Source organism: Xenopus laevis, chromosome 8L, assembly GCF_017654675.1.
Source record: "Xenopus laevis strain J_2021 chromosome 8L, Xenopus_laevis_v10.1, whole genome shotgun sequence".
In the NCBI taxonomy this organism is placed as follows: Eukaryota; Metazoa; Chordata; class Amphibia; order Anura; family Pipidae; genus Xenopus; species Xenopus laevis.
The window spans coordinates 87,851,358-87,875,414 of NC_054385.1; the positions used below are offsets into that span (position 1 = coordinate 87,851,358).

Consider the following 24,057-nt stretch of genomic DNA (forward strand, 5'->3'; position numbering starts at 1 on the left):
AAACATTCAGGATTTTGGAAGATATAAATAATAGAGACACTTACCTTATTTTCTCCATATCTGCAGCGGAGGCCTACAAGAAACCAAACAGGAGTCTCATGTGAATGCTGCTATTAAGATTTCACTCTTCGTATAAATACATAGTTCAGGCTGCATTGATGGTTTTAAGCATATAGCTACAGAGAGACGCTAAGCGGAGTCTGCATTAGCAGAAAATAACATTGACCGGTTAGCTGAGGAATATTGCAGCACTTCACAAACCGTGCATACCCAGGAGCCATAGGCAACAGAATGACTCAGTTGTAGAGCTAAGGAGGAAAATGTGGAGGGGGGGGGCTGGAAAGGATAAGTCAAGTAACAGGTTCTGTGCCTGCTGAATTTCTCAGAGAGAAAGTTGAACCAGCTCGCTCTCTTGCTCATTGCATGCACTGTGCTACTCAGGCAGATAGAGGTGCCTGACACCCAGAATTACAAAGATTGCAGCATTTTTCTCTCATTATTACAGCAACAGGAGCGGACGCATGCAATTGGCTGATTTTGAGGCAACCTCCACTTTCATAAAAGAATTGAAATTCTTACATTTGTAATCGGTCAATAATTTGGTTTTAATATCACACAGAGAAGCCAAGGGGTTTAACTTTTCACGAGCAGGCGGCTCTGTAATGCATTCACAGGCACCAGAAAAAACATTTAACTTCTTCCATGCCAGTTCTCTGCAGGAAGCTTCCCTGAATTCCTAGATACCAACAAATACATTTAACTTCTTCATTGTCAGGGGGCAATAGATGCACTGAGAGCTTTTTAACCTTGCTGCAAGCAGACTATGCTTTTAATGTGATACATTGCAAAAAGCTGTCAAAATTGTTATTCAGAAAAACAATGGGTTTTAACATGTCTATTGCCACATTGTTCTGCAGTGTCTGCCAGCATCATCAAATTACACTGTTAAATGTAGGGGTATTATGTAATTTTCCCAAATGAATCATAGGGTTGTCTGAACTGAACAAGCTACCTTCAACTAAAACATCACAATATTGGTAAAAGGAGTGCATGGTGGCAAAATATCCACAATTTTTGATGTTTAAATGTGTATTATTAACTAATGGTGCTAAGTATTAGGGCTCTTACACGTGAGCGTTTTTACCTGCGCTCCCCTGCGTTCCGTTTTTCGGCGTTCAGCCGCAGGGGAGCGCAGGAATAAGGTTGAGACGCAACATGCTGCATTTTTCCTGCGTTCGCGCCTACATGCGCCTGTGTGAGTACAGCCCCATTTGAAATAATGAAATGCGTCTATTCCTGCGCTCCCCTGCGGCTGAATGCCGAAAAACGGAACGCAAGGGAGCGCAGGTAAAAACGCTCATGTGTAAGAGCCCTAAAACGAGTGGTTTACCTTTAAGCTAAATTTTAATATGCTATAGAATGGCTAATTCTAAGCAACTTTTCAATTTGACATCAGTTTTTAATTTTTATAGTTTTTGAAATATTTGCCTTCTTCTTCTGACTCTTTTCAGCTATCCAATGGGGGTCACTGATCTTATCTAAAAAATAAATGCTCTGTAAGGCTACAAATGTATTGTTATTGCCACTTTGTACTACTCTTCCTATTCAGGCCTCACCTATTCATATTCCAGTCTCTTATTCAAATCATTGCTGAGTCGCTAGGGTAATTTGGACCCTGGCAACCAGATTGCTGAAACTGCAAACTGGAGAGCTGCTTAATAAAAAGCTAAATAACAAAAACCATAAAAAATTAAAATGACTTGCAAATTGTCTCAGACTATCACTCTGTACATCATACAATTAATTCAAAGGTGAACAACCCCTTTGCAATCCAAATAATAAATCCCATTAGTTGTTAAAGGTGCTATCTAAATAAAAATAAATAAATTAAATAAATTCTATTGGTTTCCTGATAATTTATTCAGCATATATACAGATAACAGAAAATATAGCTAGAGTATAGAGTTTTGTTCACAGTCAAAGGTGTTGCAATCATGTCAGATGTCATAACCATGATATCCCCTTGTTAGAGTTGCTTACATGTAGCCAGGTACTTACATTTAAGCCACTTTATTGCTGTAGATAGGACTTGTGAGATGCAAAAGTCCAGCTTTACTTCTATAATGTTTGTTTTTGGTGTTTGGAGCACTCGGTTACTGGCCATCAGGATATTGGGGAGGTGAACAGGGCTTGGGAAGAGTCATTCTAGGATTTGTGTGTTGGGTTATGTCAAGAAAGTATTACACAGATTTTTCTTTGATGTGACCCCTCAACACCTCTAGGTATGATGGAAATACCTATAGAGGCTTAAATAAAATCCCTTCTAGAGGATCTATGCAGTGATGAGAGAGAGAAATTTTTTTAACCTAAATCTCAGCCAAACTCCACTTTCCAACTGGCATCCAAAACCAGCACAAAGTCCTCTTCTACTTTATGACCCACAACCAGCGAACTCCCCTCTGATGACTTATATGAAATCAGCAACCACAGTGTAGAGAGCAGCACTATTACACCACCAAAGGGCGGCCCTTCTGGAAATATGACCCACAACCTACCTCACCCTCACCAGGGGCTCACCTTTTTGGTCCAAACCCAACCAACCCGCTGCTCATGACTATTACTATACTAAACTACAGGGTGAGGGTCAGGTACATCTTTGGTTTCTCTGTGTTTTTGTAAAATATCTGTGAGTGTATTTTTGTGTGAAGATATCTGTGTGTAATTATATGTACTTGTTTGTATGTGCTGACTCTGCAGAACAGTTCTTCTATAGACTGAAAGGTTTGTGAATTAGTTGTCATGTCAATTCAGTGTCTGCAAAAATACACAATTCTTAGTTTATTGCTTTATAGATTTCACACGGCATGGGTCTGTTTTCTTCCAAGTAGTTTTAAGGTTTTAAGGTGCACTAGTACTGTAAGGTGTAGAGGCATACAGTATATTAAGCACAGGGCACCTACTATTAACAATTGCAAAACCCTCCGAGTAATGCTTCACCCAACAATGGGGCAAATTCACTAAGATTGGAAGCTGCGCCAGCGACAGCTTTGCTGCACTTCGCCAGGCATAGTTTCACCAGCGCTACGCAAATTCACTAAAATGCGAAGTTGCGCTCAGGGAGACGAATGGTAATGAAGTTGCGCTACCGTTACTTTGTCAGGCAAAGCGAAGTTATGCTAGCGATGTCTAATTTGAATATGGCGCAAAGTTAAAATATAATGGATATATATGCTGCAGCAACTACATTACACTACACAAGCCCAGGGAACCTTTAAAAATATAATAATAATAAAAATAAAATAAAGGTGTTCGATTGCCCTACATATGTGCCCACTGTATCGTTGAGTTGCCATATGTTAGGCAATGTAGGGGGGAAGGAGGGAACCCCCAAAAAAATTTACGCTATTTTCCATACTATCACCCTTAAAAAAGTAAAAGGCGCCAGCATTTTTTGGGACTTAGAAAAAATTTTTAACTATTTTTGGACAAACTCCTATCTATTGTGTTTAACTTCACCTGGTCTGACCTGGCAAAGTAAAGTCTGGCACAAGAGGTAACGTTCAGTAAAATGCGCAAGTTAGTTAATTAGTGTAGTTACGTCTCTTCGCCAAAGCGCAGCTTCGTCTGGCGTAAGGGTGCAAAGTAGGGCTAGAGTAGGTCCACTTCGCTGGCAAATTTACGCCAGCACCCGTTAGTAAATCTGCGAAGTAACCAAATGACGTCAAGCTGGCGAATTTGCGCTAGCCGCTTCTCGCTTTAGTAAATTTGTCCCAATGTTGTTCGTAAATGTCCCTGTGCTCTGGCTGGTGCAAGGCTGCTCTGTACTTACCACCTGCCATAGCACAAGCAATAAGGACAGGGCTCCTAAGCACCAATCACCTGCCAATGCAACTTAACTTGTATGTCTAAATGCCTATGCACAATCATGTCTGGAGAAGAGCATCTGTGAATTTGATCTGCCTTTGTAAATAATCCCCAGTATGTTAGTGTTACCTTTAAATGGACAGTGCAAAACTGGCACTTAGTTGCTGGGGCCAAGAGGGCCGTGGCCCCACAAAATTCCCCATCCCCGACTATGTAATGTAGCATACTCTCAAGTGATGGGCGAATTTATTTGCCAGGCGCAAATTCGAGGAGAATGCCCGCGATTCGCGAAATTCGCTTTTTATTTTAGTTGTAGAAGTAGCAGCTAAGGAAGGAATCAGGTGGCTCAGGAGAGGGGTGGGTTAAATTTTTAAATGAATGGTGCTTTTTGTGGGATTCACAGAGCCCCACCTCCAGGATGTGATTGAGGCATCCCAGCACAGAATAGAGAGTGCAGGCAGGCAGCACTAAATCAACTGCAGAAGTGCCAAAGAGCTGCAGTGATTGGATGACAGACTGGTATTCGAATCTCCATACACACTGGGTTTTGCTGGTGAGGGGGAGGGAAAGCATTTTCTTCATGCTGGACTTGGCTGACACAGAAGGAAAGTTGGCATGGCTACTCTGCAGATTCCTCCTCTCCCCCCTCTTACTGTCAGTGCAGCAGCAGCAGCATACTAGTAAGAATAGAACTGCAGTTTTTATTACTTGTACTTGTGGGCTCTGGGGGGTTCATCCTGCTGTGAGTTCTGGGGTATTTGTACATGAAATTGCTGCCGTGTCATTGTCCTATGAGTTCTGGGGTATTTGTACATGCAATAGTCACTGTGCCATTCTGCTGTGAATTCTGGGGTATTTGTACATGAAATTGCCACTGTGCTGTGAGTCCTGGGGTATTTGTACATGAAATAGTCACTGTGCCATTGTGCTGTGTGTTCTGGGGTATTTGTACATGAAATTGCAAATGTACCAATGAGCTGTGAGTTCTTGGGTATTTGTACATGTGTTTGTTGACTGATGTTGTTTACAATACCCGAAGGATGGCACATGCATTTGTAAAATCAGCCCTGATTTCACCATTGCAAAACAAGTGCATTACAAACTATGAGTAATGGTGCTCCTCAAGGAAGTAACATACACAAAATTTGAACAAAAAAAAAGCATTGCCATGAATTCAGCATGCCTTAAACAAGCGTAAAGTAGAAAAACCATTTGGCCACAAATAATAAAAACGGGATAAATGCTCTTGGGGTCATAGATGTATGTATGGATGTATGTATATATAACTATTTATATAGCACTACTAGAATGCACAGTGCTGTACAATTTTACAGGGTAAAAAGTACATACAGAAATGAAAATGGTTATAATACATAAGTATAAATATATATAGAGATTGTGGCATGTGGTAAGAGACACAAGAGGATGGAGGTCCCCTTGCCATAGAGCTTGCAATCTAATGAGTGGATAACATACAGGCACACATTGAAGAGATGATATTGCATTGGCGAGACTGAAGTAACGTTTAGATAAAAGCATCATTTACAACCGCAGTGCAGCATGTGAAGTGCAATTTTCAAAATACAGGTATAGGATCTGTTACCTGGTAACCCATAATCTAGAAAGCTCCAATTTACATGTATGCCATCTCTCATAGACTCAATTTTAATCAGATCATTAACATTTTTAAAATTATTCCCTTTTTCTTTATAATAATAAAACAGTACCTTGATATAATTAGCCTTTTTACCCTTATTGGTGTCAACACAATCCTATTGGGTTTATTTAACATTTAAATTTCTTTGTAGACACTTAATATGGAGATCCAAATTACAGAAAGACACCTTATCCGGAAAAAAACCCAGTGCCCAAGCATTAGGGATAACATGTTCCATACCAGTACTACCGCACACCGAGTGGCAGATTTATCCAAGGTCAAAAAATCAAAATTCAAGCTATTTTTTGTGTACTTCGACTACGAAATAGTCCAAATTCGATTTGAATTTGAAAAAAATATTGAAATTTCTCTTTAAAAATTCTACTTCGACCATTCACCATCTAAAACCTGTCGAATTGCTGTTTTAGCCTATGGGAGTCAATTGGTGGACTATTGAAAAATCTATGGGGTTTTTTTGGGAAAACTTTGAATCGAATTCGATCGAATGTGCTATTCGTTCGATTTGAACGATTCGAATTCGGCCGAATACGGACCTATTCAACTTAATTTCGGTTGGTCTTTTTGAATTTGAATTTTGAAGTTTTTTCAATTCAAAATTCGACCCTTGCTAAATATGCCCCCAAGTTGTGTCTACTGCAATATTGCAATTGCAATACCATGTCTAGGGTGCTGGTAATTCCAGTGTTCTTTAGTGTCAATAGTGCTTTTACTAATTTGTGTCCATTTTTGAATGCTGGACTTATGGTCTTAACGAGCTTTATAATGTTTTAATGTACACAAAATGGTGCAGCACAAATAGTATAAGGTGTATTATTTAACAGTCCAAGCAATAGAAGGTATTTTATTTCTTAAACTGTAAGGGCCTCATTCTCAACTAAATCTAAGCAACCAAATGTATTTGACTGGTACCACTAGTGATTAGTACAGTTAGTATAGCTAGGTCTATGTAGTATCTGATGTGAAAAACAAATGAGCTAACTTATTAATATTTGTGCATATTAACTGCTAAATATTTATAAAGTTATAAAGTAACCTGTAACTGTAAAATATGGAAAGTACTTGATTATTAATATATTCCGTTTGATGTGAAGGATGCTACTTTAGTTATGATATACACAATACTACTTTATATACTAATAACAGGATGTTAGAAATCAGAAACAGCCTGTTTTGAATCCAAAATCTTAGACATCCTTTTATTAATGTTAATGTAATTATTGCTAATTCTGAAAGCCTGTGATTTTAAACCCTTCTTCCAGCCTACCAAGCATTTTTTTTCCCTTTTTTGGCTGGAACAAGTACTGTACCCAGTTTATGAAATAATTAAATAATGTATAATTTGCCCATTATAAGCTGCCAAAATAGTTGCCAAGAACCATTTTAAAAAGCCCATTCAACAATAACAAGGTTCCAATGTTCTTAATAAGCGCTAAAGCTTTGCTAGGTTGTTAATACCAATAACAGGCACAGAATATACAGAAGTTAATCCCAGCCTCTAATCTTAAAAGTATGAAAAAGAAACTCTGTCCATGGTACTGAAAGTAATACTTTTTTAAACCAGGAAATCATTTTTATACATGTTTATGGAACGTCTAATTTGGAATTTGAATGAATTGTTGAATGAAAAGTTTTGCATTTTAACAGCAGTAAAAACTTTGCAACATATATAATTTTTAGAAAAATTAGACGCTATAAATCCTGCTTCTTTATTGGCATAATTTCAACAACCAGGTCTTGTGCCATAGAAGAGAGGGCCAGGCTTATAAACAAAGGCAACTGAGAAGAATTTTTGCTGCGCTGGAATATACTCTCACAAATAATTATGTTATTACTCCAAGGAGCAGTTTTATAAAAATTTTCATGGCAAAAATGCAAATCCGAGTTTCCAGAAATTTTAATTGAAAAAAAAATTGGCTTCTAAATGCTGGCAAGTTCATTGTATAATTTTAAACGTCAATCTGTTTTTTAATTCAAGCTTTTGAGATAAATTGGAAATCTGATCTCATTGAAAATGAAGGGTAGAATGTGACTTCAGGTTGTGAAAGATGTATTGATCGACTGAGTGCATCTTTCGTAACCTGAATTTAGAAATTGAATAGGGACATATTGATCCCTGAGGCACATACATTTTTGCCAATACCATTTTTGAGTTAAAGAATGTGACTCTACTTGATAATTGATAATAATTATCAAGTATAATTATTATTAACAATTATAATTGTTGACTTAACAATTCAGGGAATGAATACAGAGAACTTTCTCTGAGTACCAGGGCTACATCTAAAACTAAAAATATCATTATATTCAGCAAGGATTAGGCCATTTTACATAGTACTAAGAAAATCTCTCCAGATTTATAGATTTTAATGTCACCCAGCAATCTGAAAAATAATTTTATTAAGATCCAAAAGGTCAAGTTTTACCATATCCTTTTATTAAAATGATAATGTTCTGTGATAGACTGTGTAAAGCAGTGATCCCCAACCAGTAGCTCGTGAGCAACATGTTGCTCCCCAACCCCTTGGATGTTGCTCCCAGTGGCCTCAAAGCAGGTGCTTTAGGCTTAGAGGCAAGTTTTGGTTGCAAATAAATCATCTGTACTGCCACAAACTCCTGTAGGCTGCCAATCTATATAGGGGCTATCCAATAGCCAATCACAACCCTTATTTGGCAGTGCACCCTTAGGAACTTATGCTTGTGTTGCTCCCCAACTCTTTTTACATCTGAATGTTGCTCACAGGTGAAAAGGGTTGGGGACCCATGGTTGACTGATGCTGGTGGCTACAAAAGCCAACAAAAATGATTCACCATAAAAAATATGGTTCAATATTTCTTCCTCTATAGACATCATCATTGCACCTTTATCATCTAAGAGGGACCTGGTGCAGCAGCTTATACAATAGCAGCATTCAAATTTACACTGTGCAGCTAAGGATTTGTATTGGGAATTGCTTCTATTTTAGCAGCATCAAATACAAATCAGTTATGAGAGAGAGAGAAAGTAGTGATAATTAATCATGTTATATGAACATTGTGAACTTTATGTATTGATTCAATCATCCACAACTGCTGATCTCTGCAGTCACAAAGATTTATGCTTCCACTTATACCAAATGACAAATATGGAATGAAACACCATATGGAAAACACATTGGTTCAACACATTGGATCAGCTATTCATAAAAACTATTATGAAGGTTAAACCAAAAGGACACAAAAACAAGCTGTAGAAACATTCATTGCTCTAACCAGTCATGCCTCAAATTTCTCTTACTGCACATAAAATGACCTGAAACATAATTTAGCAGCTCGTTTCCCCCCGATGTCTTTACTTATTGTATATGCACCCTTATCGGAGATTATTTATTCTCAACAGATAGACTTATTAATGAATTCATCTGCATATTTTGATATATTCATATATGGAAGCTGCCATGTCTTTTCCTCTGACATGGTAAAATGAAGTATGATCCATAAATGGCCATAAATAAATGGTGGTACTGGTACCTACACCTAGGGGCACATTTACTATTGGTCGAATATCGAGGGTTAATTAACCCTCGATATTCGACCCTCGAAGTTAAATCCTTCGACTTTGAATATCGAAGTCGAAGGATTTAGCGCGATTCGTTAGATCGAACGAATAATCGTTCGATCGAACGATTAAATCCTTTGAATCAAACGATTCGAAAGGATTTTAATCCATTATTCAGAAATTGGTTAGAAAGCCTATGGGGACCTTCCCCATAGGCTAACATTGGTGCTCGGTAGGTTTTAGTTGGTGAAGTAGGTGGTTGAAGTTTTTTTTAAAGAGACAGTACTTCGACTATCGAATGGTCGAATAGTCGAACGATTTTTACTTCGAAACGTTCAATTCGAAGTTGTAGTCGAAGTAGCCAATTTGATGGTCGAAGTAGCCAAAAAAAAAACCTTTGAAATTCTGAGTATTTTTTATTCTAATCCTTCACTCGAGTTAAGTAAATGTGCCCCCAAATGAAAATGTGCTAAAAGGGATTATTCACAATGAAAACACTTTTCTTCTCAGTTCAGTTGTTTTCAGAAATAAAGATTTTTTTCAATTGCTTTGCATGTTTAATTTTTGATGTTTTATTCAAAATCGAAATTTAACGTTCAGGGGCAAATTTATCAAGGGTTGAATAGGAAATTCGAATTTTCGATTTTTTTTTTGGTAAAAATACTCATTAATTCAAAGTGGTAATAATCCAAACTCGAATCAAATTTGAATTTCAAGATTTATCAAAACCTTTACCCTGGGAATAATTCAAATTCGACAATTCGCCACCTAAAACCTGCTGAGTTCACTTATAAGTCAATGGGAGAGGTCTAGTGACCCATTTGAAATGTTAATAGCCTTCCTGACTGTCTGATCAATGATGAGACACCATCCGACATTTGTATATCTTACCTTACTTCAGTTGCATCGGACTTGACGCCTGCATTTTTGCGCAGCGCGTCGGATCACACAGGAAATGCCGTGTAGTCCTACACTAAAATGACAAATGTTAAGTTTTGCACCAGAGACTAAAAATATACTGGATAATAGAATTCCTATAGATTCAGTATCACACTGAATTACACAATACAATTTATATTCAGATACTCAACTCAATACATAACATAAACTTACTACAATGACTGCTGCTAGAGGTCATCACATCCATCTATCTTGTCTTATTGCTTATCTGTGGTGAAAAACAGGCATTAGTTGTTCTAATTAATAGCACTGAGTAACTGGGATCTGAGGGGTAAATTAAAATATAACTGCAGTAAAGCACTGCGTATCTTGACAGCGCTATATAAATAAATGATGATGATGATGATGATGATAAATTCAGCTGCCTTGTTTGATCCTGTACACAACTTTCCTTCCTAACACAGTTTTTTTCCCAATTACAGAAACAATATATATTATTTCATAGGCGTTTCATATCTTTTGTTGCCAAACATGGTACTGTATATAGGACTTTCAGTGAATTCCAGTCACCCTGCACACTACTCTTTTCATTTCATACTAAACCAATTGGCTGTACAGACGGAGGCCAATTTGGCTTTGACCTTTTAATAAAAATGATCTACTCAGTCAAAAACTAAGCTCTCAATCATTATTCCAGAATCCAAAGGAGCTTGAAATAATAAGTCTTTCCAACTTTACTGCTGTAAATAAATTGAATATGAATAGAATAATTTGCCCTCAACTGAGTGTGTACAAGATACTTCTGAAGATCAAGTTTGTGCAGCTATCCAAAAACTGGCATTTTAAATAATCTCTAATAGATAGGTTTGCTGAATACAACACACATACAGTCATATAAAAAAGTTTGGGAACCTCTCAGCCTGCACAATCATTTACTCTACTTTCAACAAAAAAGACAACAGTGGTATGTCTTTCATTTCCCAGGAACATCAGAGTACTGGGGTGTTTTCTGAACAAAGATTTTTAGTGAAGCAGTATTCAGTTGTATGAAATTAAATCAACCGTGAAAAACTGGCTGTGCAAAAATGTGGGTACTCTTGTAATTTTGCTAATTTAAATGCATGTAACTGCTCAATACTGATTACTAGCAACACCAAATTGGTTGGATTAGCTCGTTAAGCCTTGAACTTCATAGGCAGGTGTGTCCAATCATGAGAAAAGGTATTTTAGGTGGCCAATTGTTAGTGGTATTTCCGTTTGACTCTCCTCTGAAAAGTGACACATGCTATGGGGCTGTGGGGCTAGTTCAGGGACTGGGGATCTCGTTAAAGTCAAGGGTTAGGTTCAGGTATGCATTCTAACAAGAGAGATTCCAGATTCACAGTATCTATAGATCAGGGCATTTGGTAATGCCTTAGAAATCATCCCAACTAACCAGTCAAGCATTCCCTCCACTTTTCACACCACAGCTGTGACTAAAACGATTAACCTCCAAACATATTTAGGGGCAGAAAGGCATTTGCCTACACTATCGTGCTTGTCTTCCTAACCAGGTTAAATCTCCCCTTCCTTCATTGTTTGGTGACATTCCAGGTATAACATGCAATGATATGTAAGACAGTAACCTGATACTGTAAGGTGATAACTCACAGGGTTTCTCCAAGAACTGAGAAATGGATCCTTAGTGATTACCTACTACTGTATATGAATAGCTCAGCAGAGCAAGATCTGAAAAACAGATGCACAAATACATTTCAAACAATGTAATATTTGTGGGAATCAAAGCATATATTTTTAACTGAGTATATTACTTTTCATATACCACAAACTAGGCATAAGAAGATATTATTTTCCTGCTTTTCTTTTCATGTTTCAGTGTGTGTGTATGTGTGTGTGTGTGTGACATACCGTTTGGATATGCATAGTGACTTATTTTGTCTGCTTGTATGTATGTTATAAATGCTTTTTCCCTTTCTCTATTGCTGGCCAGCAAACCTCTTTTTCTTTCCACTTTTTTCCTTCTGTGGACAAAAAAACTATGCTCTTTACATTTTATCCAGTAGTACAAAAAAACCACCAAAAATATTACTTACCAAGTGTATCTGTTCCCTTTCAGTATAATGTGAGTAAAAAGTTAGCACTGGGTGTGGGCAGAGTACATGTACTGACATAATTAGCAATTGGTAAAACCTGTAGCAGATCTCCAAGCAAGGCTTGATAAAGAGCTGGGGTCATTTTTCCAGAGCTTTGTACAATGCACTAAAATAGAAGGTACATTAATACAAATAATAATTTGTGTTTAATCCAAAATCTCCAACCCTCCTAATGTAATTTATCTTTAGAAATTGCTTTATTATACCCAGTTGTCTGAAATGTAATGGAAATACTGTAATTGGTAAATACTGTAACTGGTAAATATATCCATAGATTTTTTTCAGTGCTAAAAAATAACCCATTACACTACACATTCTTGCAACAGAGCTCGCTGCTCAGAACTCCCACGGTGCTGGCCTACAACTAGGGCTATGTTGACCCCAGTTTTCTGGAATCTGAACTGATTGGAGTGCACGGCAGATCAGATGTACAATATACAAAGCATTCCTTAACCATAACCATAATATACATTTTTTACATGTAAGTTTTTGTGCTAGCCAGTAAAGAGTGTGGTATAGAATAATAAAATTCTTTTGTAGCATTCTTGTATCAGCCATGATTACACACACTTGGAGTTATATTAGGGACAGACGAGCCGTGCTCCAACAGAGACAGTTACCTCTGAACGGGCTGATAATGTACCCCTGTTGAGATGGGGATAGAAAATACCAAACTGTCAGGCTGATTTATCTATTCTTCAGGTTTAAAACACATAAAGCAGACAGAAACAACAGGAATTCTGACTTCAGGAAAGCGTTGTGCGTTCATCAGTAACTGTGCCTAGCAAGAAGGGGACAACAGAGGGGACAATGCTGTGGAAAATGATGGTACACTATAAACAACTTATCTTCTCCTTGCATTAAGGAATTTTTACTGACTGCTAATATAAAATAATTTACTCCAGTGTAATTTATACATGTAGGTTTACAATTTAAAAAATAATTATATCTACCATATTGCTTAGGGCCCTTACTGACGAGTGGTTGAAGCTGCGCTCCCCTGTGTTCCGTTTTTCTACCTTCAGCCGCAGGGGAGCACAGTAATAGACGCATTTAGCTTTTTTCAATGGGGCTGTACTCACACAGGCGCGTGTAGGCGCCGAACGCAGGTTGAGACGCAACATGCTGCATTTTTCCTGCGTTTGGCGCCTACACGCGCCTGTGTGAGTACAGCCCCATTGAAAAAAGCTAAATGTGTCTATTCCTGCGCTCCCCTGCGGCTGAACGCAGAAAAACGGAACGCAGGGGAGCGCAGCTCAACCGCTCGTCAGTAAGAGCCCTAACTGAGGCATGCTTAATTAGCTTTATTACAACAGCACTCTTTTTATTGTTATATCTATAGGGTGCTAATGGCACCTATAACCCAACACATTGCAATTTCCTACCTCTAAAATATATTTGGTTCTCCCAATAAAGTTCATTTGATTTTTCTCTGTAAGTGTTTTGCCTGATTTGTTAATTACAGAATTGTTGGATCCAACAGAGAATGCTGACTATAATCATATCAATAATCTTTTTTGACAGAAAGGGTAAAGTCACAGAGAACACATTTTCCTTACTTGGAGAAAAAGCTCTTTGCCAAAAATACTTTAAAAATCAGGCTATTTTTGGATGACAGAACTACTTTGCTCAGCATAGCACCATATTTTTAGGAACAGATAGAACAATTTATCTTGATAACAGTATATTGTTAAGTGAGCAGCGCTTATCAAACTGTAGTCCTACCTTTATTGTACTATATCTCCAGAACAGCCAGTAATTAAAATGCCATTCCCAGCCCGGCAGTGATTAGCAAATATGATAGGCTTTGCAGTATAGGAACAAATGATAGGGCTTAAATTTGCCTGATCTAACTGATCTAAGCATACATTCTTACATACATTCATTTTCATATTATTTTATTATAACAAAGAAAACAGGAAATCATTTTTAAAAATTTGGATTAGTTGGATAACAAGGAGTCTAGGGAGATGGCTTTTCCGTAATTCAGAGCTTTCTGGATAATGGATTCCGGATAACAAACCCCATACCCGTATAGATGTATAAAGGAATAATACAGTAAACTCTTATGCTTTATTTACAAGTTGGTCCTTCCATCAGACATAAGGGCTTTCAAATTATAAGAAAGAAGGTTCCATCTTAATATGGGAATGAGACCTATAATCCAGACTGCTTAAGACTTGGGGTTTTCCAGAGAAGGGATCTTTCCATAATTTGGATCTCTATACCTTAAGTCTACTAAAAAAATATTTAAACATTCATTAAACCCATTAGAATTTTTTTGCGTCCAATCAGGATTTATTATATCTTAGTTGGGTTCAAGTACAATGTACCGTTTTATTGCTACAAAGAAAAAGGAAATCATTTTTCAAATTTTTAATTAATTGATTATAAAGGAGTCTATGGGACACGGCCTGCTTCTGAGCATTGTGAAAGATGGATTTCCGAATAACGGATCCTATACCTGTACTTGTACTCCTTGGCTATATACTGTATGACATTTTTGTAGGGGATACTTTGCTATTTGTTTCTAGTACTGATTTATTTATTGGGTTAGGGGGGTTAATCTTTCCAAGAACTCAGCATGGCTTGGAGATAGGAAGAAGTGGGAGTGGGTAAGAAGAAAGGTTAAAAAAATGTTTTCCAACAAGATATTAATGCTTGTTATGTGACATTAGCTCTAGCCATACAAGAAATGAGATCACTAACAGATATATTAGCCCAGAAGCATTTAATACTTATATACTTTTCCAGAAGATCAAAGTGACTGTTAGATTAATGATATCCAAATTTTATTTAAAAAAATGGTAGAAATGCTGAGTTAACTTTGATGCTTTCATTACCCCCTATATATGTTGATTATTTCTATGTTTATGTTGAAAAACAAGCATCATAAAGGCACCAGGAGTTATAATGGATGTTTCAATTACTTTGCACATTGCTGTTAATAGATGCCTACTTCAAACAGTAAGTTACAGAAATAGTCCGTTTGATTATCCAGCCCTTCTGAATCAACGGGATCTTTAAAGAAGGCTCAGATTTCCATTAAAGCAGCAACCCCATGACTGCTCAAGCCCCCAGAGTACACGGTACACCAACAGTGCATGAAACACTGTGCTGTACTTAATCAAGGCTACAATATGGTATAGTAATGCAAGGACTGTATGGAGGTTGCAGTTGATCAGCTCCTTTTTTTTTCATTGAAAGACCTATTTATAGTGTGAAGAGGCCAGGAAAATGTTTGTAATTTTTATAATTTCCAGATTTTGTTTTAAAAATCATAGAACTACAACTTCAATGGAATTATTTTATTAAGATAGTTCTTCGGTGCAGTGCTGCTTCTATATCTAAAGGTTCTTTTCACTGAACTGCATTTCTAATATCTGCCTTAACCAAACCATCAGTGCAATTTGTTCTCCAGATCTAACACAGTAAAACCCACAGTATTTCCTATAGAAGCGGAATTTCTTTTAGGAAAACACAATGACATTTTACTGTCAGACAATTTTGTTGAAGTTGTTTAAATGCCAGAGAAATATTGGAATCCCAATAACATTTTATAACTTCTATAAAATTCCCATTGCTGTTTTGACAGCTACTTCACTTTTCCATGAGTACAAGAGAACCTATTTGCAGCTTTATAAATCTGCAATGACAAGTTTCTTACAGCTGTGCTATTGTAAAGCTAGCAGGAGAATGCAGGATGTAAACATGCAAAGCATCCATGGTGTAAGGACCAGACTAAAACCCTGTGGCAAGCTACCCCTGTTCAAGCACCATTTCTCCGATGAAATTCCTTACTGATGCTCATTTTTCAAATATAATATATACCAGCACAACAGGAAGAACTTTTATTCAACAGGGACCTCATACTTATCACCTCCCCAGCTGGCTGTTGAGGCGGACAGCTCTGGTTTGCTGCAGATATAGCACAGTGAGCTCAGCATCCATGGTGTAAAATATTGATCTGACTATGCTCTGAATGTTTCTGATGATAGTGAAGTCTACTAACGCGCTAATGTTAGTCTTCAAAATACAAGACATCAACATCACAATGTAATTCACACAAAATACTGTGCTAACAAAACACAAAAATAATTGTGACGTAACCAAAAGCAACAACGAAAGACATATGACTTAAATTCTTGCAGGGATTCTTTCAAATTAAACCCTCCTTCTCATGAACATTTTTGGTCTGTACTGGTCTCTTCACAGACAGAATGGCATCCTTTAGCCCAGAGCCAGATTAAGACTAAATGGGACCCTAGGCAAGGTAGTGCTTTTGGGGACCCCAACTTCCACCAGGCCCTCACAACAGAAATAGAGCAGAAAATTACCTGTTGTGCATAGCGCAGTGAACATTTTTTACCACAATCACTTTGGGACAATGCCCCCAAATACTATGCCCATTTTACAAAAACACAGCCCTTTTCCAGACTTGCCAGTAATATCACTGCAGAAATAGCCATGTCAATTAACCACATACTTGTCAGTAAGATCACTGCAGATGGATAGATTTAAAATATAGCCTAGCCCAAGCAGAATACCACAAAACTTCTCTTATTTCCCAATGCTGCTTGTCTCTCTGCCTCATATATGTAGCTGTAACATGAATAAAAAAAATCAAAGATGGCTGTGCATTCCACTGTGAAATGCACAGCCATCTTTGATGTATTCCATGCAACTAGGAGAACTGTGATCAGCATCGGCTCACAGTGGAGTAGCCGTTTCAGACCCCAGCAGTAGCTGGGCCCTTCAGGACTATTCTCCAGCAATGTGGAGGCCTTATTTACACCTCTTGGACTAGGCCCCTAACACTAGGCAGGCCCTAGGCTAGTTCCTAAGTCTTTTTTTTACTGAAATCACGCAGGAAATAGAATGGACCGATCCAATAAAATATTTCTTTTTATTTGACTACTTTATTAAAGTAATGTGAAAAATTGCTCAGGATTCTTTTCTAAGCATACTGCAATTTACATTATTTATTTATTTTTTTCAGTTTCAGAGTAACTTTAAGTTTTTATTAACTGTCAATATAATAAATTTAGTAACAACAGCACTACCTGCAGGTCAGTTCCTATAATGTTACAGTCAAAGAGCTATACCTTCAGAAGGAAAACAGCAAGGTGTTCTGATGTTGTGGGCATTTGCGCTTCTGAGCAGAGCCACATCAGAACACCTTGGTGTTTTCCTTCTGAAAGTATAGCTCTTTGACTGTACAGTTATAGTAACTGACCAGCAGGTAGCCCTCTTATAACAAAATTCATTATGTTGGCAGTAAATAATAGCTCTTAAACTGAAAAGAAAAGCACCCTGAGCAAATTTACATTCACCTTTTCAGTTTTCTTATGCTTTAATAATGTGCTCTTCTTTCCACCACAAACACCTACTTGCATGGTAATGATAAAAATAATAAAAACAACAAGAGTACTCTTTCTGAAAGGAACACTGGATGTTCAAATTAGCCTGGTTATTGAATTTCTACAGATAGCCCTACTAGGAATAAGGCAGTACTGTCAATTTACTGGGAGGAGGACTGCAGATGCCCACTAATGGTTTATTTTTCCAGGACCATTATGCAGAATAGAGCAGCGGAGCTCAGGGATGCCATGTATTTTCCTGAACTGGGGGCCTACACTTTAGCTTTTGGAGCATACGCAGTTGGAGTGGGAAAGCTCCATAAATTACCAAAGAGAAAAAAAAGAAGATCAGGAAGATGCCAAAGCTACTGAACATTGCACCCTTGAGGGAGGGGGAGCCAGTGGAGGGTGGAGAATTTAGCTGTAGGGGTTTCATTTCTCTTTTAAATCATTTGGGTGCATTACATATGTATACATACATGATGTGTAGTATTTACTCCTATCATTATTGTACTATAAAATAACTAACTCCTTTAGAGCTATGGCTCTTTGAAAGTCAATGCAAATAGGATTCTTTCTGTATGTGCCTAGTGTCCACTGAATTAATTTGTAACTAGAGATTGTCCATTATTCTCATCAATCTCTGCCCCCAGTGGAGCTTACAGTTTGTTTTCCCTATTGTATTTACACAACACACACAGCCATGCATTATAGGCAGTTTTATCATGAGCCAATTAAAAACTTGTACGTTTTTGGAGCATGGGACAAAACCAGGGTGCCCAGAGTAAATCCACACAGACACAGGGAGAAAATACTAAATCCTTGGTCAGATGAGAGCCCAGGACCCCAGCACTGGAAGGCAGCACTGATAACCACTGAGCAAATATACTAGTATGTAAACTAGTTTAACAGATAGTAGAATACTCACCACTTCTGGGCTCTCCGTTATAAAAGCTGAATTGTAGTTGTAATCAGTAAGTTCATTTTTTTCTGATGACAAATCTTTGTTCGTCCACAATCAATGTTAACGTATGCCTTGAAGGTAAATTATCTTCGAAATAGTTGGCATCAATGTTTATGACCTTTTTAGACTCAGACAAGGATATTGCATGAAAGGAATCAGCAATCCTCATGCAGTCTGTATCTGTTTCAAGACAGCCTTTACATAGTGCATCTTCTTTCCAGCTCGTACTATTTTTGGTTCTGTCCATATCATTCAGGCTTTTTGCTGTATACTTGAGTGCACCTTTATATTTCCCAGGACTGTATGCCTTGTTGCTTTTTGGATTCAGCACACTGGCTGTAACCTCGTCATGGAACTTGGAGAACTGGAGTTTGGTACAACTTTGCTCTTTGTTGGTGCACACACTTGCCCTATCATGACTCTATTGACGGACGTCTGATGAAGATGAACTCAGTCAATACCTGTTTTTTTTACCTTTCTTATACTTGTGAAACATTTTTCCTGATGAATTTTCCCCTTGGGCGGAAGAGGGATTTTTCCAAAATCCTGCAAATGGTTAAATGATCATTTTGGGAGTCCTTTAGTTTAAAAATAGCATTTTCTTTAAATTTCAGCTGAACCTTTTCAAATGACTGTGTTCTGTCTTTTGATTTTGTTTTTCTGAGGTGACACTCTTTAGACATTTCCAAATTCTTTGTTCTGACTAGGCAGAGAAAAAGCAGAAGTCAACATTTTCTCCAGCATTGCTTTTTTGATCATTACTGTTTAGGCTACACAAAAGATGCACAGTGTCTGTTGGAGGAGTGCTAAAACCTTTCCATTTGACTGAAGCAACTGAATGATCGGTATCTTGAACACTTGATAACTACATGATCTGCTGCAAAAGGTAATTTTTTAAATACATTTTTGATAATATTAGAATTGCACATTGCTGGCCCGTCTGTATTACCTTGCAAGCGAAGGCAGTATAGTTTAGCCCAGTGTCGCTTGCAAACTAAAATAATAACATGTAATCATGCATTAAATGTTCTGCTAATACACATGAGCCCCTATTGAGCTTAAAAGTCAGACAGTGTGGACACATACAGGCATATCTGCAACAATATCAATGCATCAATGGATTGGCATACTTGGGCACTGCTGCTTGACTTTTATAAATCAGATACTGTTGAAGGTCAAGTTTTACTTAATCTGAGTGATTCAGCACAATTCCTGTCTATACTCTATTAAATCACTGTATACACTGGTGAGAATTCACTTTAGGGGACACCATTTTTACTTATAAATGTATTTTATAATAAAAATATAATAATATAAATTATATTAATCCTTACAGTACATTTAAGCAGGTGAAATGGTGGTGCTTAGTCTGTAGAAAAATCCAAGGACAGACATTTAGCTGAACTGCCGCTGCATGAAAGGTTATCTCTTATTTTTGGAAAGTTAAATAATATATAAAGCATTTAAAATGTCTCTGATAAATGCTTATTGTTTTATTTCACCTGCTTGATAGTCTCACCCTCCCCTTTCATAACTATGTACAGCTGTTCCTTAGTACATTTTTTCTCAGCTAAATGAGAATGACTATTTTGTGTGTATTCAAAAGCCCATGAGTCTGAAGCTTTCACACAATGACATTTATATTTACATTTACCTTGACTGCACTATAATGCTGCATGCTGAACACTGCTATTACCCACTATAATACATATTTCTCGGATGAAGATATGCAAAGTGACTTTCAAGCAAGCTAACTCCAGGCTCCGCTCCAGAAGCTAAGAGCACTGAGTGGTGCAAATATACTTACTATCTATGAGAGTTTTGCCGGATCTCAGTCATATCACTCTACACATTATAGAAACAATCTTTTTGTAGGCAACAAAAAACAAATTAATTACAATACTTGTTAATTTCAAAATCAGCCCTTGTGTGTTATGCATCTAAATATATAACAGATACTTTACAATAATCACCTGCTATGGGTTAGGACCCTGCTGAAGGCAGGGACTGTAAGTGTAAGCAAAAGTAAGAAAATACCCCTACCATTAAAAAACACACTTTATTGTATCATAGTTAAATGCAACACAAACGTTGTAAGCATTAAGAATTGTTCATAGTCACAATGCACATGCACATAATGTCATTGAACAAACATTGCAAAAACTATACCTGGAGGTCTGTGCAAAAAGTGACAATGCTATATTTATAAAGATTATAACTGCAAATGTACAGCCTGATCAATGTGAAGTTAATATAATGTCAAGCATCTCTACAGAACATACTGTATTAGCTTATTATAAGACAACTCTTTTATCCACGGGTCACCAAGATACAGACCAGTTCACTAACAGTCCTCACTAGAATTAAGCAACCACATACACCCCACTGAGAGTAAATAAATAGACTCTGTAGCATGTAGACACCAACCAACTTCAAAATCCCACCTCTCTTATATTTGAGCAATATTGAATATCTAATTGAATATATTAATTTAATATCTAATCTTCACTCTAGAGGCCCTTTTATTAAAGGTAAAATTTTAGTGGTATATGAGCTTTTTGAAACCAAGATTCGCTTAAAAAAAACGGCCCAATAGGATCAGCACAGCTTGACTTCTATGGGACCTTGACCACTTTTACTTGCTAAAGAGTTTTTCTTGGTTTTTACACCTTATAGATCTAGAACTTTTAGGGGCACACTTAGCTCGAGTGAAGGAATAGAAGAAAAAAAACTTCGAATTCGAATGTTTTTTTTTGGCTACTTTGACCATCGAATTGGCTACGACTTCAAATCGAACGATTCGAACTAAAAATTGTTTGACTATTCGACCATTCGATAGTCAAAGTACTGTCTCTTTAAAAAAACTTCGACCAAGTACTTTGCAACATAAAACCTAATGAACATCAATGTTAGCCTATGGGGAATGTCCCCATAGGCTTCCTAACAATTTTCTGATCAAAGGAAAATTGTTCGATCGATGGATTAAAATCCTGCGAATCATTAGATTCAAAGGATTTAATTGTCCGATCGAACGATTTTTCCTTCGATTGATCGATCGTTGGAAATGCGGTAAATCCTTCGACTTCGATATTCGAAGTCGAAGGATTTTACTTCGACGGTCGAATATCGAAGGTTAACTCTCAATATTGGACCCTAAGTAAATGTGCCCCTTAGTGTTTTAGAGAAATTAGAAAATCACAAATTTTTTGAGAAAAAATATGAATAAATAAATCTGAATGTTAGTGAATGGCCTCCTAAATAAGAACATGAAATAAGGTCCTAAAAATGCCCAGAGTGGGCCATTAAGACCCAAATGACTTGTGGTTAGTTGACATCTCTGCCTCTGGAGCTTGACCTTTTGGTTTAAGGCTAATGACACATATATTTGCTTTTAGTCATAGTAGAACAATATGCATCCTTTCTCTTGCTTTTTACTTCCATTCTGCTGATTTTCTAATACTAAAGTGAGGCATTTTTGTTTGAGGCAGTTGATTGATTTGGGAATTTCAGTATTCCAAAGGGTGAGAAATGTATAGTTTTCATGGTTTCTGTAAGCAGTAGAGATGTCGCGAACTGTTCGCCGGCGAACTTGTTCGCGCGAACATCGGGTGTTCGCGCTCGCCGGAAGTTCGCGAACGTCGCGCGACGTTCGCCATTTTGGGTTCGCCATTGTTGGCGCTTTTTTTTGCCCTCTCACCCCAGACCAGCAGGTACATGGCAGCCAATCAGGAAGCTCTCCCCTGGACCACTCCCCTTCCCTATAAAAACCGAAGCCCTGCAGCGTTTTTTCACTCTGCCTGTGTGTGCTGAAGAGATAGTGTAGGGAGAGAGCTGCTGCCTGTTAGTGATTTCAGGGACAGTTGAAAGTTTGCTGGCTAGTAATCGTTTTGATACTGCTCTGTTATTGGAGGGACAGAAGTCTGCAGGGGTTTGAGGGACATTTAAGCTTAGGTAGCTTTGCTGGCTAGTAATCTACCTTCTACTGCAGTGCTCTGTATGTAGCTGCAGTGGGCAGCTGTCCTGCTTCTGATCTCATCTGCTGACTGCTGCAATAACAGTAGTCCTTGTAAGGACTGCTTTTATTTATTTTTTTGTTGTTTTACTACTACTACTACTACTACTACTATAAGAGCCCAGTGCTATTAGTCTAGCAGTGTTGGGGAGTGGGACTGGTGTGCTAATCTGCTGCTCCTAGTAGTTCAGCAGCACCAACTTTAATTTTTTTTTTTTAATATTCATTTTTTTTTATTTTACTTTTTTTTATTTTACTACCGCTGTAGTAGTGTATAAGTTGACCTTTTAGGCATTATTTGCCCTGTAGGCATTATTTGCACACTGTTTTCTTCAACCCGCCATCGAGCTGTGTGACCTTGTTCACATTCTGTCTAAATATCCATAATATTACCGTCTCCAGAAAAAACACCGGAGTCACTTTTTTCAAGCAGCCATAATATATTTTACGTAATCCGTATCCACCGCTGTAGTAGTGTATACGTTGGCCTTGTAGGCATTATTTGCACACTGTTTTCTTCAACCCGCCATCGAGCTGTGTGACCTTGTTCCCATTCTGTCTAAATATCCATAATATTACCGTCTCCAGAAAAAACACCGGAGTCACTTTTTTCAAGCAGCATTCATATATTTTACGTAATCCGTATCCACCGCTGTAGTAGTGTATACGTTGGCCTTGTAGGCATTATTTGCACACTGTTTTCTTCAACCCGCCATCGAGCTGTGTGACCTTGTTCCCATTCTGTCTAAATATCCATAATATTACCGTCTCCAGAAAAAACACCGGAGTCACTTTTTTCAAGCAGCATTCATATATTTTACGTAATCCGTATCCACCGCTGTAGTAGTGTATACGTTGGCCTTGTAGGCATTATTTGCCCAGTTTTTTTGGCCGCAGCCACTGAAGCACAGAGGCCAGAAAAAATATGCCATATAAATGCTGAAAATAGTCATTTTTTGCCATACGTTGACTCAACGTATATGGCAAAAAATGACTATTTTCAGCATTTATATGGCATATTTTTTCTGGCAACTGTGCTTCAGTGGCTGCGACCAAAAAAATGCATATTTTCTGCATTTATATGGCATAATTTTTCTGGCCTCTGTGCTTCAGTGGCTGCAACCAAAAAAATTTATATTTTCAGCATTTATATGGCATAATTTTTCTGTCAACTGTGCTTCAGTGGCTGCGACCAAAAAAATGCATGTTTTCTGCATTTATATGGCATAATTTTTCTGGCCTCTGTGCTTCAGTGGCTGCAACCAAAAAAGTTTATATTTTCAGCATTTATATGGCATAATTTTTCTGTCAACTGTGCTTCAGTGGCTGCGACCAAAAAAATGCATATTTTCTGCATTTATATGGCATAATTTTTCTGGCCTCTGTGCTTCAGTGGCTGCAACCAAAAAAATTTATATTTTCAGCATTTATATGGCATAATTTTTCTGGCAACTGTGCTTCAGTGGCTGCGTCCAAAAAAACTGGGCAAACAATGTCTACAAGGTCAACGTATGGCGAAAAATGACTATTTTCAGCATTTATATGGCATATTTTTTCTGGCAACTGTGCTTCAGTGGCTGCGTCCAAAAAA

The 24,057-nt window shown here is 37.6% G+C and overlaps 1 protein-coding gene across 6 annotated transcripts in view; it reads right to left on the bottom strand.

Moving 5' to 3' along the window:
• Positions 1-11,714, bottom strand: part of begain.L (brain enriched guanylate kinase associated L homeolog) — a 110,951-nt gene extending 99,237 nt beyond the window's left edge. For 2 of the 6 annotated variants that reach the window (XM_041573074.1, XM_018230560.2), the window contains exon 1: positions 45-526. In XM_041573074.1, coding sequence (XP_041429008.1) covers positions 45-58 — 14 coding nt within the window. In that variant the 5' untranslated portion in view covers positions 59-526. Of the gene's footprint in view, positions 1-44; positions 529-9,968; positions 10,064-10,190; positions 10,246-11,627 lie in introns of those variants that run through there. The other 4 variants (XM_041573071.1, XM_041573072.1, XM_041573073.1 and 1 more) reach the window with 4 other exon arrangements.
• Between the last annotated feature and the right edge of the window lie 12,343 nt (positions 11,715-24,057).